This window comes from Caloenas nicobarica, chromosome Z, assembly GCF_036013445.1.
Source record: "Caloenas nicobarica isolate bCalNic1 chromosome Z, bCalNic1.hap1, whole genome shotgun sequence".
NCBI classification, from domain to species: Eukaryota; Metazoa; Chordata; class Aves; order Columbiformes; family Columbidae; genus Caloenas; species Caloenas nicobarica.
The window spans coordinates 73,724,058-73,741,273 of NC_088284.1; the positions used below are offsets into that span (position 1 = coordinate 73,724,058).

The 17,216-nt window shown below is 41.0% G+C and overlaps 1 protein-coding gene across 1 annotated transcript in view; it reads right to left on the reverse strand.

Annotated features, from left to right (window-relative positions):
- Nucleotides 1-17,216, reverse strand: part of SHOC1 (shortage in chiasmata 1) — a 103,396-nt gene that overhangs the window by 51,112 nt on the left and 35,068 nt on the right. The window contains exon 3 of the mRNA XM_065656948.1: nucleotides 1,764-1,841. Coding sequence (XP_065513020.1) covers nucleotides 1,764-1,841 — 78 coding nt within the window. The remainder of the gene's footprint in view (nucleotides 1-1,763; nucleotides 1,842-17,216) is intronic.

Consider the following 17,216-nt stretch of genomic DNA (forward strand, 5'->3'; position numbering starts at 1 on the left):
GTGACCTTCTCCTTTACAAATTCTGGGCAAAGACAGCAGAAACAAGGCAACTACAGGAAACTGGTCCTAGGTCTTCTACATGTTACTGGCCACATGTCAGTTTAAGTAATTGGTATTGAAGGCACTACTGAAACAACTGCATTTATCATAAAGTACAGCTAGTGAAGTTCCTGGTAGAGATCAAAGGAACAGAAAGGCCAATGATAACCTTTCTCTTCCTTAAAACAAGCTGTAAGGATTGTGACGTAACAGCTCTCAAAGTACTCCTAGGTTACAGAGGAATGACCTGCTGGAGTTTAAGTAGAAACTACTGAACAAATAAACACAAGCAATAATATGACAGAGTCAGAAAGACCTTTTAAACACGACTGTGTGGTTTTACTGAGGCTAAATTTAGCTTAATAGCTAAAATTGTTTACAATCACAGATGTAAAGTGGAAAAATTATATCCTAGGGCTATCGTCACAGCTAATGGCCTTAAAACAGGAAAAATGCATTTTATAAAACATTTAAAATGAATTAGTTCTAAATGTACAGGTTAAACTGAAGTAGTTCACAAAGTCTGCTAATACAGAGCCTTTCTTGCCTTTCTCAAATACATAAATGTTTTTCAACGCCATTAGAAACGGCTATGGCGTTTAATCAGTCCACATTTACCCCTATTTCTCAAGGAAATGTAGAGATCTCTGCAAATTTCTCTTGCAATAAAGAGATATTATGTGCATTTTTATAGTTCCATACAGCTTGCATATATTGTCAGTTAACAAAATAAGAGAATGTTGAACTTCTAAGATGACTTTGTAATCACACCTACAGCTCTCAGGATCATGAGGAATCGAACTCTTGTGTCTTTAATAACTGAAAAGGCTCCTTTCTTCTAAGACACTGGGCTGCTGGAAAAACTATATCTGGGGTTGATAAAAATGCATAAACGACTGCACTAAGAGCAGTATTCCACATCCACATGAGCCAGATGTGTGTAGGAATCAGAGTTTAATACACTCATCGAATTCCAGCATTTCCTAAGAACTGGAAGCATTAGGTAAGTGGACTTGATACACCAAATGCTTGAAAAGCCAGCTTAACTATCATGTACTTTCTAGCAGGAAGGCAGAAGTTAGGCACAAGAGTGGAATAAGGAGCTGTTTTAGCACTGCATATCCCTTGCACATCCAGGTCTGTAATACTTTTAAATGTGTGATCACGTCCACTAACCCCTTCTGGAGGTGTTACAGAGCAACATTCACACTCTGTTCCAGAGCAGTCATTCGGTAGGTCACTAAACATTTCTCTTCCTACCACTTTCATTTGTCCTGCTGTCAGCACTGCCTTACTTAAAATTCAGGCAAGAAAAGTCATGAACTGTAATTCTTCTCTTTTGCACATATTAAGATACCTAGAAAATTGCATTATTTCTCCAAAAAGGTAACTAATTTAATTTTAAGCATTAGAAGGCACAGTGCACTCTCCAAAGAAAGCTCAGAGCAGGAAAGTGGCTATAAACCACAATTAAAAGCGCAACATAAAAGAAAACAAAACAAAACCAAAACCCAACTCTTTGGTTTTGGCAAAATTGTACTTCAATTAAAAAACCCAAACTGTAATCTCTCCACTGTTTTATCCCACCAAGTGCACTATAACAACCTCACTGAAATAGAATTCCTAAGAAAGTTCTCTATATCTTTTTTTAATGTGCACTCAGTCTTTTCTTCAGTTACTGCCATGCTTCTTTCAGAATACTATAAGCCATACTAAAACTATACCTCATATAAGTAGTCTGTTGCGCGATACTGTAAAGCTGCAAACATCTTGTTTTGTGATGCTTTCAACACTTCATTTGTCTACAAGATATATAGAATATGCGTTAGTTTAAAACTTCACATATCATGCAAGAATGTTGAAAGTTGAAATTAAGGTTCAACACAAGTAACTTCCTAATTTCTGCTAGCACATGCACCTTGGACTGAATTTTCTGTAGAAGGCGGCTACCCAAAGCATTCAGCATTCTTCTTTTGGAATGATGTAGCAGACCAACTACAGACCATGGACATTTGATTTTTATCCAAAGGAACTGGGCTTTTTTTTTTAGCTATGCCTCTTGCTGCTTGTTTCACAGAAAATCTTTCAAGCCATTAAGTGAATGTAAGCAATACATATTACCTCCCCTAAGCAATAATTTTAAGAATTGGACATATTAAATTAATTTTATGGATTCTAAATTAGCTTTTAAAGATAGCAGTTCAGCTACCTAAACTTTTCACTGCCTCGTGTATTTATGAGGGGATATTTTTTCTCTCCTTCGGGTTTACAAAGGAAAAGGTGACTGTATAAGCAGGCGAGTTGTAAGTAAGAGGTCCTGCTGGAACACGAGGTCTCTAAATTAGTTGATATTTCTGCTGGGAACTAGGAGTGAGGTGAAAACTATACAAAGATACTGTATGGGTGTAAAACAGGATACAGTGTTGCTCAGGTATGCATAAGGCAAGAGAATACTTGTTCTGAATTAAAATTAGGTAGGAGAGTCAATGCTAAAGTAAGATAATTCTATCCAAAAAGTCTAAAACATTAATGAAATGTAACCAATGCGAATTGTAGGGTCACAAGAGAAACTTGTGACACAAGTCTGTCTTCATATATATGTACCAGTAGGAATCACTAACGTGATATTAGGCTAAAATTGTGTGGGCTCAGGAAAATGAAAGAAATAGGGAATAAGGCTAAAAATCAGATAGAGAATGAAGTAGAAGGGAACCTTCTGATTTAAGAAGTGTGGATGATTAGAGACAGTGGTGAACCTGACCAGTGGATGAAAAACACAGGGGAGGCTAAGGAAAACCCTTGGGACAACCTGCTGGACCCTCCATCAGCTCTATGTCCAACAGATTTGGCATGGAAGGGTGGAGCAAGAAGGTTTGTGAGGAGGGATAGATTTGTACCTTAACGCTAACTGAAAAAAGGGAGTAGAAGTGCAACTTATTACTATTAACACAAATAATTTTTAAATATTTCTTTGTAGCAATATAACCACGCATTCATACAGGTAGTAATCAATAGAATTGCAACTATTACTTGCAGCAATATAACTGTGAATTAATACAGCTAATGGTAGTGAACTGCTTAGTAGCCACTTAAGGTCCTACTAGTTTCTTGAGGGTCTGTCACTTAATCACTAAACATTAAAACATCTCAATCAGGTACGCATCAAATTTCCAATTGAAAACGGAAAAAGTGGGACTTAGAAATACTAGTGGGTCAGGATACAATGAAAGCCAAGTACACTTAAAGATTTTTAAGTTTTTAAGAGAAACAATAAAACTGCAAACAATATGACCAAAGAATCATAGAATGTCCTGGGTTGGAAGGGACCCACAAAGACCATCGAGTCCAACTCCTGTCCCTGCATGTGACAACCCCACAGTTCACACCGTGTGTCTGAGGACGTTGTCCACTCCCTTCTTGAACACTGTCAGGCCTGGGGCCGTGACACCGCCCTGGGGAGCCTGTTCCAGTTCCTGTCTCATTTTCCAAGAACTCCAGAGACCATCACTTTAAGTAAGTATCAGGTTATTTCTGCCAGCATCAAATGTTTTCAAATCGGCAGTTCTCAAAATCAGCAAAGAACCGGCAGTCGCTAGGTGGCGATGTACAATAGAAACGAAGAGCAATACATACACAAACTAACCGGCAGCACAGCACCTCCCCGCCGCACCCCGGCGCGACCGCCTTTCCCTCAGGACGACCCCGCCCCGCCGCGCCCCGCCCCGCCTCCCGCCCGCGTGGGAAGTGGAATCCGCGCCCCTGATTGGCTGTCGCGCCTCTGATTGGCTGCCGTCCACCCAATTGGCTGCCGTCCCTCCCGGCCTCGGCGCCTGCGGCCGCGCGGTCAGCGGGTTTCCCGCCCTTTCTGCTCCCAACGGCTTCTCTGTGGCACGTGTGCTCTCTGCCCTCAGCCACCGCCGTCGAAGGTGGGGGCGCCACCTGCCTTTAAACTGCTGGCCCTGGCTTCTGAGGGGCCCGGGGCAGCCTTGTTACCTCAGGGAAAGGGCTATTTATTCAGAACTTCCATAGAGCAGTCCAGGAGAGCCCATTGAAACTGATTGGGGATGTAGCATTATTCTTAAATACCGCAGCCTTTGCTTTACAGGCCGCAGCGCTGAGGAGTCGGAAGCAGATAGCCACTAATCTTTATATAAAAGGAAAATTATCAGGAGGAGTTCATTGGAAAACTTACATGGCATTCAAAGCTGAAAATATTTTTAAAGCAGTAGATGCGATTAAATAACTAGGTTTCATCTTCTGTCTGCTGGTAGCCGCTTGTATGGGAGAAGAAGCTAAAGAAAGAGTTAAGGTTAGTTTTTAAATTGACAGAATCTAAAGCTTCTGACCTGCTGTTACGTTTGGAACAGAAATAAAATGAGGACAAAAATCTAATATCCAGAAATGCTTCCACTTCGTATGCCCAGCGAGCATATTAAATGTCAGTTACTACAAGTAGATGTCAACTTCTGGAAAAACTGCTTGCCTTTTTTTTTTTTTTTGGTCTTTTAATTGGCTGCCTAAATTTCTCCCCCTCCCTCAGGTTTTTGCCTATTGAACAAATTGTGTTTCTCAGCAAGCAGTTTGGTGTCAAATTTCTGCTGTGGCCCTGGCCATGATTAATCTCTGGACTGACAAATGTCAAGACATGCTGGGAATGCTTGCTTTTCCCCACCAGATTTTACACACTCCTCTCCCAGTTGGAATACCGAGAAATGCATGTTTTTACCCCAGACCAGGAAACAAAATAACAGCATATTATGGGTAATTGAACAGGATGTTGCAGCAGAGAAATGCCCCTCAATAGCAAGGTCCTTGAAGTACCTAGAAAATGTGAAAGTAATGACAACCGCTAGAGCAGATCAAGTACCTTAAACAGCTACTCCAAGAAACAATGCAGCAACACATACTGTGATTAAGGGGATAGAGATATCCTATGACAATGATATCTCCAGGTTTTCTTCATCCGATTGAAGTGTCGATGGGGTACGTATCCTGCAAAAGAAAACTGGCAGCAATTCATAGTTAGCTCCATGACTCTTTTCCTCAGATATACCTGTAGATCTGATGTCGGTACATACAACCATTAAGCAGATACATGTGGATAGTTTGTATGACTGATAAAAAGTGGTAAGTGGTATGTGTGAGGTATATTACTACTGTTACAATTAAGATTATGAATGGAAGAAGCCTCTCCAGCTCAGTACCTGAACCCAGGCAAAGCCTTCCTCCATGCAGGATGCCAGTCGGAACGGAAATAGTAGCTTTGGTACTCACTGAGCAAGCACATACTTTCCTCGTAATACTACATGCTGGACCTTAGTTGGATTTCTTGCGAGTTAAGCTGAGAATGTTTTGGATGAGAATAAGATGAATGCAAGTTAGCATTGTCTGTCAGGGTAAGGAGCGTGGGGAGAGATGAGATGGAATTTGGCAGCTGCATGTGTTTCTAATCCTCATGTTTTATAATGGGGCTGCTCTTTAGAATTGCCAAAAATGATGATGAAATATTTGATTTTAGCCCTTACTGCAGAATGAATCTGCATCAGAAAACAAGATATTTATAGGTCTTTTGGGTTGATTCTATGAATAATGCAATAAACCAGTATAAGTTACAAATTGTAAAGAAGACATGCAGGGTAAAGGACTGAAGTGATTGATCTAATCTGTTTTGTTCATGAGTTAAATCAGCTATCCGGTAAACATGTTTTAAATAAACTAAATCGTGTGTTGTAAGTTTCCAGCCCTGACCTGTGGTATATGAACAAGCTAAGAACATGAGAAATTATAGATCCTTACAGATAGGAAAAGGCAAATAATATATATGTAGCTGGCCAGCCTTCACCAGTGAGTAGAGGAACAAGATGCCAACATAAAAAATGGCAGAAATGGGAAACACTGTACTTAAAAAAACCCAACCCAAACCAAAAAACAGAATCCAGTGGAGCAAAACTAACAGGAGAAGGGTGATGAAGGCAAAGCATTAAATGAGGGAATATTTGGAGCTCTCTTCTAAACACTGATAAGGCCAGACAACAGTACTGTCACTTCATCTCTTCCTCTCCTAATAATTTATTATTTTTTTCAAATTTTAGTTAAGATTTTTTTAAAGAAACATTGATTTTAATTAGCCTGTATTTTTTTCCAGTTTCTTTTCAACTAAATGCAGTCAGTACATGATGCCTAACTTTTTTTTTTTTACCAGTGAAAAACATTTATAGAGGTATTTATTAAAATAAATAACTTCAAATGGTCTTGTTTGGATTCTTCATTTTAATCTGTTTTATTTTGTTTGCAAATGGTAGGCGACGCTTTTTAAAACGTGTGACCCAAATTCTTCTTGTTGTTTCAGGGCCTGTTTGTGTAGAAACTGAAATTCAGTAAGTTGTAAAAACTTTTCTTTTGTCTTTTTTTTTTTTTTAATGGGGAAGAGGTGAGGAGAGGGGCTGCCATCTTCTGGCTGGCAGCCCCATAGCATGAGAAGGAGTCCCTTGGAGGCCGCTGGAGACAGCCGGACACTGCTGGAGACCGTCAGAGACTGAAGGACACAGCTGGAGTCCACAGGACACGTCTGGAGAATGTCGGAGTTCTAAGGATGCTGCTGGACACCAGAGGACACCACTGGGAGCCACAGGACACCGCTGAACCTGGATCTTGGCTTACCAGGGAAAAGGTTTTAACATTTCAAACACACTTAAGACTTTTTCTTTCTCCCTCATTATGTGTATAGAGATTATATATTTTATAAAAATATGTAAATATATAAAATAAAAAATATAAATGCATGCACACAAGTACATTTGACACATGCAGTTGTACATGAGGAATACATACTTCACAAAGCATCTTTAATGGTATTTAAAGTTGGTTTAAAAATGGGTACAGGAAGTCACACAGTACATTAGGACACAATTATGGAGCAAGTCCCTGCTGGTTGCTCTAACTTCATAATGCCATCAGGAAGATACATTATTGGAATATTGTCTTTAGTGCTGCTAGGCAAAGAAGTGACACAAACAGCATGTAAACATGTGAAGAGATGACTCCTGTTCAGTAGCCATAGGTTAGCATCGGTAATTGCTGTGAGATTAATCCTACACAGGAGCAATAGTACATTCTTATGCCTTGTGAGCTTTATGAACAGGCCAGGAGGAAGGGAAAACAGTCTTTTTAACTTAAAATGATAATCTATGCTATCTGCAACAAAAATAGATTTTAACATTAAAAAAAAAAGTTGTTAGTGATGCATTTAGTAGTAAAACAGAGAAGAATTATATCAGTTCCACTGTACCATTGTATCTGCTGGGAATCCAGAAGCTGCAGGAAAGTTTGTTGACAAAAACTGGGAAACTTTGACTTTTGTTCCCAATTAACATTTTTTTCCCCTTTCCTCTTCTTCCTGTCCCTGTTTAGGCTAATAACCTTCCAAAAGCTATTGCAGCAGCTCACACATTTCTTCTGAAGCATCCAGATGATGAAATGATGCAAAGAAATATGGCCTACTATAAGAGCATACTTGATGCTGAGGAGCATATTAAAGCCTTGGAGACAAAACCTTGTGAGGTACGCTTTTTATTCAGTCTGGTCTTTTGGAACTCTACTATTACTCCTCTCATTGGGTGAGATTCAAGGATCTCATTTGCTTACATGTTCTGTATTCCTGCTCTCCTTTCCCTCTTGCCGTCTTCCTCCATCACCTCTGTTGTGCCTTTGTGTTGCATTTGGTAATTCTCAGCTCTCGGGCTTTTATCAAAACCTGTATTTTAGACTCACTCTGTTCCCTCTATCCAGCAGGCTTTCTGTTGATCTGAAGCGGAACTGTGGACTCTACAGTCTAGGAAATATTTGGTAAAATCCATTACCCATCTGTATTTGTTGTCCTCATATCATCTGGATAACAGCTTACGTCATAATCCAGAAATGCAGAGACATCGGTTGCTGGATTTGAATTTACGCGCAGCTTTCTGCAGATGAGTTACTGTTGGTTTTCATTTCTGCCAGTTTTTCAGACTCTCTTTTTCAGGGCTGTGAGAGCATACAACGGTGAGAATTGGAGAACGTCCATCTTGTACAAGGAGCTGGCTCTTCCTGATTTCTTCAAAGCCTATGATGACTGTACAGCAGCCTGTTGATTGACAGTGGCTGAACATGAGCCAGCAGTTTGCCCAGGTGGCCAAAAAGGCCAACAGCATCCTGGCTTGTATCAGGAATAGTGTGGCCAGCAGAACTAGAGAAATGATCATGCCCCACCTCAAATACTGTGTTCAGTTTTGGGCCCCTCATCATAAGAAGGACATTGAAGTACTAAAGAGAGTGCAGAGGAGGCGACGAAGCTGGTGAGGGGCCTGGAGCACAAGTCCAAAAAGGAGCGGCTGAGGGAACTGAGGCTGTTTAGCCTGGAGAAAAGGAGGCTGAGGGGAGACCTTATCGCTGTCTACAACTACCTGAAAGGAGGTTGTAGCATGGAGGGTGTTGGTCTCTTCTCCCAGGTAACAAGTGATATGACAAGGGGAAATGGCCTTAAGTTGTGCCAGGGGAGGTTTAGATTGGATATTAGGAAAAAATTCTTAACAGAAAGGGTCATCAGGCATTGGAACAGGCTGCCCAGGGCAGTGGTGGAATCGCCATCCTTGAAGGTGTTTAAAAGACATTTATACGAGATTCTTGGGCACATGGTTTAGTGCCAGAGTTAGATTATGGTTGGACTCGATGACCTTGAGGGTCTTTTCCAACCAAAATGATTCTATGATTCTATTCTATGATTCTAATGATCTCTCCATTGCAGGTGAATGGTTAGGAAACAGGAGGGAAAGATGTCCCAAAGGTGCATTTCAGTTTATCCGTAGCATTTGCTACCAAAATCCCATTCCTCAGTTTGCAGTGTGAAATGCGTGTGGTGCCCCTGCTCAGTTTGGGCCAGTTTGAGTTTCTTAGACCCACTGAAAACTGCTTGAATTCCGGTTTACTCTTTTCATCTTTTCAGTAACAGAAATGAGGGCTGTCAGAAAATCAGAACAGAGAGTTCTTACATGAACATGGAAATTTAAGTGTGTTTCAGAATAAAAGAGAAGTGTAAGTAATAACAACTACTCCACCCAGCTAGGAAAGGTTATCCAGACAGGTCTCTTGACTGTCATTTCAATATCAGTTTGGCTGCCCTTGAGGCTCAGTGGTCAGCCTGCCTTCAAAATCTGCTTTGTGGCTTGTACATGTCTGGTGATATGCATCTCATTTCTCATAAATATGACAAATTTCTGTTGCCTATTTTTCATCCTTCCTACAGCACAGTTTTGCTAGCAGGTAAGATTTTTTTTTCTTTAGTATGTACCTTAGAATTAAATCCATTGCATTGCAACGAAAGAGAGACACCACCTTTTAGACTGCTGTCAAAATCTTACGATGTTTGGTAGCAAAAGAAACAAGTAATTTCTCCAGTGCTCTGGGCCCAGTGTTGTCTGCCATATTTGTGTGGAGAATGCCTGCATGTTTTCTCTGCAAACTTAAAAATGAGAAAAATGCAACAGAATTTCTAAGTTGCCAGAAGGAAAAGTAGCCCAACTTTTTGTCCTAAAGCCATGAGTTGTGTCGTTGAGGGGAAGCTTGTGAAATACGTTGATACATAAATGAAAAGTACAAGGGCAGCTGCACAATTTCTTGCAGTGTGGAGCTAGTAGCCACCAGTACAGCTGACATGGAATAGCTGTTGCAGGCTGTTCCGCGAGCTTGGCTTTACTCTTGGGCAAAGCAGGCAGGTGCCTAGAACAGCAAATAAGGAGTGAAGGTCAAATCACAGGTGATAAAGCAAGAAACACGGGCTTTCCTCCCTCGTGGGTCACAGCCCTGACATCAGGGTAACCTCCAACCATTGTAAAGAGTATGGTGTCCATGCTCAGCTGTGATGGGCACTTCCTGTCATCCTCCATCTCCCTCTTTGGTGGGACATGACAATTCCAGTAGCAGTGCTGAGAAGCAATAGTAGGAGTACCACATGATTTCATGATGGCCATTTTGTGATTGCACTAGGTATGTATTTATCCCTGAGCAGTGAGTTCTGTTTGGAAGCCAGCTGTCCTCATTGCATGGGATCACTTCACTGAGGAACTTGCCTCTCTGGCTTTAAGTGCTGGCTGGAATTGAACACTACTGTGTCTGGAGACTCCACTGCTCTTGTAAAAGATGGGTCTGATAATTTCATTTGGCCAAATATTTTTAGTTAGCTCCATAGTTTTTCATGTTAGGAGCCATCAGAGATGAAAACGGGAAGGGGCCTTTGCTGTTCTTTGCCTTGGTCAGAGACTTGCTGCACAAGCTTAGATAATTTGGTTTCACCTGCAAATGTGGCTAACAGGGAAACTAAGGCTTTAAAATATTTCTGTTTGGTGTCATTATCTAATGCTTGTTATTCTTTGACAGAAGGTTTTCTTGGAATGTGTTTTATTGAAGGTAAGATTACCTGTAGTTGTATCCCATTCTAGCAGGCTTGTGAACTTCAACAATTCTGGCTGAAAATTGTTCTGTAGTGAGCAGCTTATGCATGTCTGTTTTAGAACATCCAAACTGCACCAAATGCGGCCATCTCTGGAGGCTTATTTTGCAATCTGCTGCCATATTTGTCTGTGAGACAGTTGTACTCAGCAGCACGTGGACCTTATTCATGCAATAATTTAATGAAATTGCAAAGGTTCTCAAAATTTTTAAAAATAGCGGTGTTATGTCCACAGTTAGGAAATAATGCAAGTCTGTAACATGCTATATAGACCGTACCACCACAGACTGCCTGTAGGTGTCAGTCTAACATAACCACTTAGTTCTTTGGCATTTTACAAATTTCAAGTACATACCACACTGATTTGTATAGAAGGGCTGAGGACGAGTACTTGGTATAGATAGATAGATTGTAGATGCTCAGTACTTCCAAGCAGCAAGATCCAGATACGCAGGACCCAGGAGAGTATTATAAGGTCAAATTTTAATGGGTAGCTAATGGGAGGAGTTATAACAATTCGCTCTGCACTATCCCTATCCTGTGGTATTTTGTTTTTCCTTCTAGATCATGGTATTGGAGCCCTTGCATGGCAGGTGCAGTGCAAGAGTAATCTGACGCCCACTACAGGAGGCTTTTTGTTGTTGAGAAATTTGTTGCCACCGTGTACCATTACTTGCAGTTTTCTTATTAAAAATATAAGCAGTGATTTAATGTGCTTAAATAATATTGGGATGATGTGGGACAGTTTGCATTCATAATCTTTTCCCTCTAGTTATAATGCTTTAGAATGTAAATAGTGGCCTCCAGAATCTGCAATTCAACCTGTTCTAGGACAGAAAGTCTGGGCTGCCTGATGTCTTTTTTTCTCCCTATATAACTGTAGTTAAAAGGCAAGAGAGATAAATGTTATGTATAGAGCCTCTGCTCATAAAATTGACCATGACAAAATAAATTGCTGGATCTAAGTCCCATTAGGTCTGGATTTTGCCCAGGGAAGGCCCCTCTGTTTTAAGTTATGCATGGTTGTGACTTGGGTGTTGGAAAAATGAGGTGGTTTCAGAATAGGTGTGATCTGATCCATCACTGTCCTTCATTCTTTATATGATACCTACTGCCAGCACAAGTTGCTTACACTTTTCAGAGTTTCATATAAATTATAAATTATAAATGTTCATGTAAATGATAAATGTTCATTGTATATATTTGAGATGTTGAAATGATACACCAATTCTCCTACCTTTTTGAACTAACTTATAACATGTTAGGATAAACAGTGTCAGCCACTTCCTATACATTGGAACACGTGCAATGACACAGACCCATTTTATACCCCTATGTACAAAAAAATATGGTTTGTGCCAAAAAGCCATGGTGGTCAAGCTATCAGGCCCATGTGGTTGTTGAGCAGCTGAATGTATAGCTCAAACAAGAGGATTTTTCTTAAACTTCTAACTCAGTGAAACAGAAGAAAGACTGTGACTTCAAGGCAACACATTTAGCATAACAGCCCTTATTCTAGTGAATAAATACTAAATTTTCAATTAACTATTCAGAACTTCATTCACAGACAAAGCTACAGAGTATTTCTTACCACTTTTTCCTAGTAGATTCTTATAACCCTGTTAAAATACAGCACATGGGCTAAACAGGTTTCAAAGAAAGGAGAGACCACTTAGCAGAAATTGTTGTGTTCTGGTGCTCAGTGGTTACACATTTGATAGGTAAATCATTCCATGAATTTTGTGGTTTCTTGAGGAACTACTTGCACTGTAAAGAACACATGTGGCCCTTACAGCTGCTCCTGCAGGCTCCGTCATCAAAGGGAAGGCGCATCCAGCCATGCAGCACCAAGTCATTAATGACTTTTGCTTATGTTGTCTGACAACATGTTTTAGACATCACCTCTTTTCTCTTTGTCAGTTCTAGCACAAAGAAGTGGGGTGTTGTTTTTTTTTTTTCTTGTTTTTTAGTCCATTTGCCAGTGGGGATCACCAAACTGGGCGGATACCTCACTGATACTGGGATACTGGCACGGCAGGATGGCTGAAGGCTCTCAGGGATGCTCCAAACAGCCAGCTCGCAAAAAGTGGTGCCACCCCTACAGCCGACGCTAGCTGGAGATGGGCCATCCACACTGACCTCCACACCGACCTCCCTCCGGCAGGCTCTGCAGAAAGATCAGCCGGCTGTCAAGCCACAGATGAGCCCAGCTTCCCATCCTGCACCCCCACCCCTCGTGAGGGGGGCATCACCTCTGCCCTGAGGCCTGGAGAAGAGGTGAGGAGAGGGGCTGCTATCTTCTGGCTGGCATCCTGTAGCACCAGGACAAGTCCCTTGGATCCCACTGGAGACAGACAGACACCACTGGAGACTGTCAGAGACCGAAGGACACTGCTGGACACAACAGGACACTGCTGGAGAACGTCAGAGACTGAAGGGCACTGCTGGAGGCTGCAGGACACCGCTGAAGACCACTGGACTCCACTGGAGCACCACTGGAGGCTACTGGGGCCTTGAGGTGGCTTTTTTTCCATCTGAGGATGAGGAAGCCAATGGAGGGTGTCTGTCCTCAGTCAGCTCTCCCCTCTGATACCGAACCGGTGGGTGAAGATGGAGCCAGAACCACCCTGGCAGTCCACAGAGGATAGCACCAGATCACCAGAGAACGTAGATGCCCCATCCCTGGAAACATTCAAGATGGAAAAGCAGACTTTACTTCTGACAGGAAGAATTTTTAGCAAGATTGGCCAATAAACAATCAAGTAAACCACAAAAACCCAATAAAACCCAGTTTAAAAAAAAAAAGGTAGAACCAATAAATACCAATATTTATTGTGACCTAATACCTAATACCAATATTTAAAAAGTGCTTTCCTCTGTCATTTGGCAGTTTCGGGGCTACATGTGGACCCCTGTGTCCCATTCTGGTCTCCCCAGGACAGGGAGGACACTGGCACATCACCAGTGCCCATCGCCTTCGAGATGGTGAGGGGCTGGGGCACAGGGCACACAAGGGCAGAACTGCCGCTGCACAGCTGTGGGAGGCTCAGGGCTGGGTCTGACTGGTCATCTTCCAGAACACTGACATTATTGTCCTGAACCAATACCACCTAGACAATCATCCTGTTTGTCTCCCACACGTACTCCACTCTTGCCAGTTTGGGTATCCAGAACAGCAGAGGCCTCAAAAAAATGGCTTGATTTCCCCAGCTTGCACCCATAGTCTCTCTGGTAGGATACAAGCCAGGGACTCATCTCTCTTATCTGCTTCCTGAGCCCTGGTGGTCAATGAAGCAGTATGGGAACATTCAAAGGCGAGTGTTCTTTGCCAATGTGCATGGAAGGGGCACTGAATCTAAAGACCACTTTTGTGGTCAACCATGGAGTCTCCATCTGCTAAAATGTTGTAAAGCAAGAACCGTCATGCATGGGTTTGTAGAACTTAAATCTGTGCCACTAACACAAAATTGTCTGATTCTTTTATAGCTAGTTCCTGGAGAAGGACCTGAAGTACAAATTGATACTGTTTTCATCTATGAAGGCATGTTATATATATATATATGTAAGCTAAATAGAGCTTTTGGGGTATGAGTGGGTTTTGGTGTGTGTTGTTTGTTTTGTTTCATTTTGTTTACACACTCTTGCAGCTGACATTTGATAAAAGACAAGGAGTTCCTCTTCAGGAAAGGTGCATTGCTGATGATAATTCTGACTTTGTATGTTGAACTTGTGACTTTCTTGTAAAGACGCACTGATCTGTTCTCAATAAAAGACTTTTTTAGTTATTGTGTTCTGTTCCGTAAATGCACGTTATAGATAGTTTTATAACTTGTCGATGGAATGGAAGAATAAGTTATATTTCAGCTGCTGTCAGTTTTCAGTTTTTTTACATCTGCTGCATTTGTTTATGGCCCAAGTCTATGTAAAACACAAGTCGTGAGCTGATGTTGCTATCCCCCCACCACACACAAAGAAAAAGGCTTGTGTTAAAACTGCCAATTCATGCCAGTGGTGACTCTGCTCTCACAGCCAAGTGGTGCTGTGTATACTAAATTAAACTGGGAGCTGCCTGTGCCTGCCTGTGTAGTTCAGAGTAGTCGTTATAAATGTTTTTCTGGCTGCATCTGTTCTCCCATGATATTAAAAACTTGACAGATATTGGGAGCAACTGCTACTTTAGGAGAATTTCCATACAGTAAGGAATTGCTGGTTTCATTTTGTCATCCTGGACAAAAAATAACTGATTCTAAATCATGTCTGCTGCAGCTTATGCTTCCATGATACGCTACTCAACGGATTTCTGTGTGTAAATGTCTCTGTAGGGGAATCTCAGGTGCTGGCTCTTCCCATAGACAGGCAGGGTATGGTGTGGGCTCCCAAGGGCAGGACATGCTTTTCCTTCCCATCACCAGAAGAAGAAAGAAGAGCTGAAGAAGGGGGCTTGAGAGTGAGAGACTGCAAAGAAGTTGCTGTACTTGATCCTTTTGCCTTGCGTGATCTGTTGGAAAAGCTGCCTTCTGCCGGCTGCGTCTTAGCTCAAAATACAGTGAGATCTTCTTGCTTTAGCTTGTTAAAGGGGAAAGACACACTCCCCTCTGCCAGGGAGTGTGCTACTTTTGACACACTTGTTCTGAATATATATCTACAGTTAGAATGTTTAGATTGCATGGTGACAATCTGTACCATTGACTCCCTGAAGGGTTTTTCATTTCTGTCCCCATTTTCTTCTACAGCTTTTTCCAATACATCAATTTTTTTTTCTTTTTTTAAACTTACATTTGATTGGAACATCATGGTGGGTTTGGCCCCAGACACTTTATTTCCTAGAAATAAGTTGAGTCTTTTCATCAGAACACTTCAAAGACTTCTAGCCAGTGTAGCACTATTGTGTTGAGGGGTTTTTTTTCCATAAGATTCTATACATGTTCCAGTGTGTACATTGAATTTCTAACTCACTCAGTATTTTGAAAGCAGTCTTAAACTGAAGAGAGGTTTCAAGCTTGGGAAAGAAAAAGAGCAGGTCTTGACTCAAAAGCATCTTTTCAAACGGAAAGCTAAACTGGTTTGTTTCTTTTGGGATTTTTATTCTGACAGCACAAAACATCTTATCCTCTCGGGATTTTGTTATCACTGGAGAAAAAAACTTGGTATTTCCTCTCTTCCTCCTTCTCTGGTTGTGTTTTTTTTCAGTCCCTCCAGAGGAAGTGCCAAGACTCTTATCTTTTAGGAAGACATTTTAACATATGACTCAGAGGTCTGCAGACATCACTCTAAAGACAGTTTCTGTGCATCCAAATGCTGTTAATCCTTTGTAATATTAAAGAAAAGATGTGTAGCTTTGATCTGAGAATTCAGAGTATTCCAGATGGGTCTGTTTTGCTTTGCATTCAATATTGCTATAGTCTGTTGCTTTGGAAGTGCAGGTAATAAGCTTTTCAATTGAGTAAGTGAGAGGTGGTGGTTTTTGGTTTTCTTCCCCTAGAAATCTAGTGCTTAATCACACTGCCCTGTCCTGTTGAAGTTGTGGACACTGTGGTGCTCTCCAGAATGCTACTTAGGGTGCCATTACACGTAGATAATTTAAAATCATAACCTTAGGCTTTAAAAATATGTAAAAGTTAATGATGTTTAAAGACTATAGCAGGGTAGTTATCAGGTTAAAATAACTTCATGCTTATGATGTGCACAGTGATGGTTCCTTTCAGATGGCACCAGTTGCAGTGACCTTTAGTTTTGCTACATGACTAATTCTTGCAGTATCGTCACGGTTCCTTTCTGCCTATTATTTCAGTTTCCTTGCAAACATAGTTAAGATAACTGTTTGGAGTTGGGGTGTGAATATATATATGTGTGTGCGTATGAAAATAATAAGACCTAAAGTGCCCTCCCTACATCCTTAGTTTTTGCTGACCTGCATTTCAGTGTTATCAAGTCTTTAAACTGACCCGAGTTTTGTTCTTGCAAATATTTCCATGTTTATCTAACTATTCTGATGAAATCAATAATAATAATAATAAAGAAATCAAAACACTAAGTGTTTTATTGCTTCCCTAAGAGGCAGGTACATTTCCTGTACTTGCTAACTATTGGTAGTTTTTGCTACTTTCTGTGAGCTCATTTGGTGACAGATCTGAGGCGTTTACATTTGCTTTCTCCTGCATATACGGAATTGTGAAAAGTTAGATATTAATGAAATTTTTAATAGAAAAGGCAATAGACAGGCTATTTGTATCCGATAAGCCAGCATTAATACTGACCCGAAGTTACTGACTAGCTGCAGGTTTTTGTTCTCTTGGCTTCAGTGGATATTTGTAAATAGCTTGAATAGTTCTCTTCAGGATAGGTCTATGACTGGATAAAACTGCTCTAGCATCTTGGGAAGCCATCCTGAGCAGCAGCCTCAGGCACTTTGGGAGTGGAGAAGATAAGTGCTTCAGCACTGGCCACAGTATTAATTGCCAATGTGGCCATTTTCTTAATGAATAGCAAAATAACAAGCCTTGAATAATATAGTTGAAAAGAACATTTGTTAAGTCAAATAATTTGTGATGTATATGTAGGCAGCAAATAGGATGCTAAGGCAAATCTGTGAGGTTTGTGTGAGTTATCAACTATTGCATACCAATGTAAAAGCTTAGTAAAAATCTGTCTGCTTGGTTTATGCATGACACTTTTTAACTTGTGAGGCTTACAT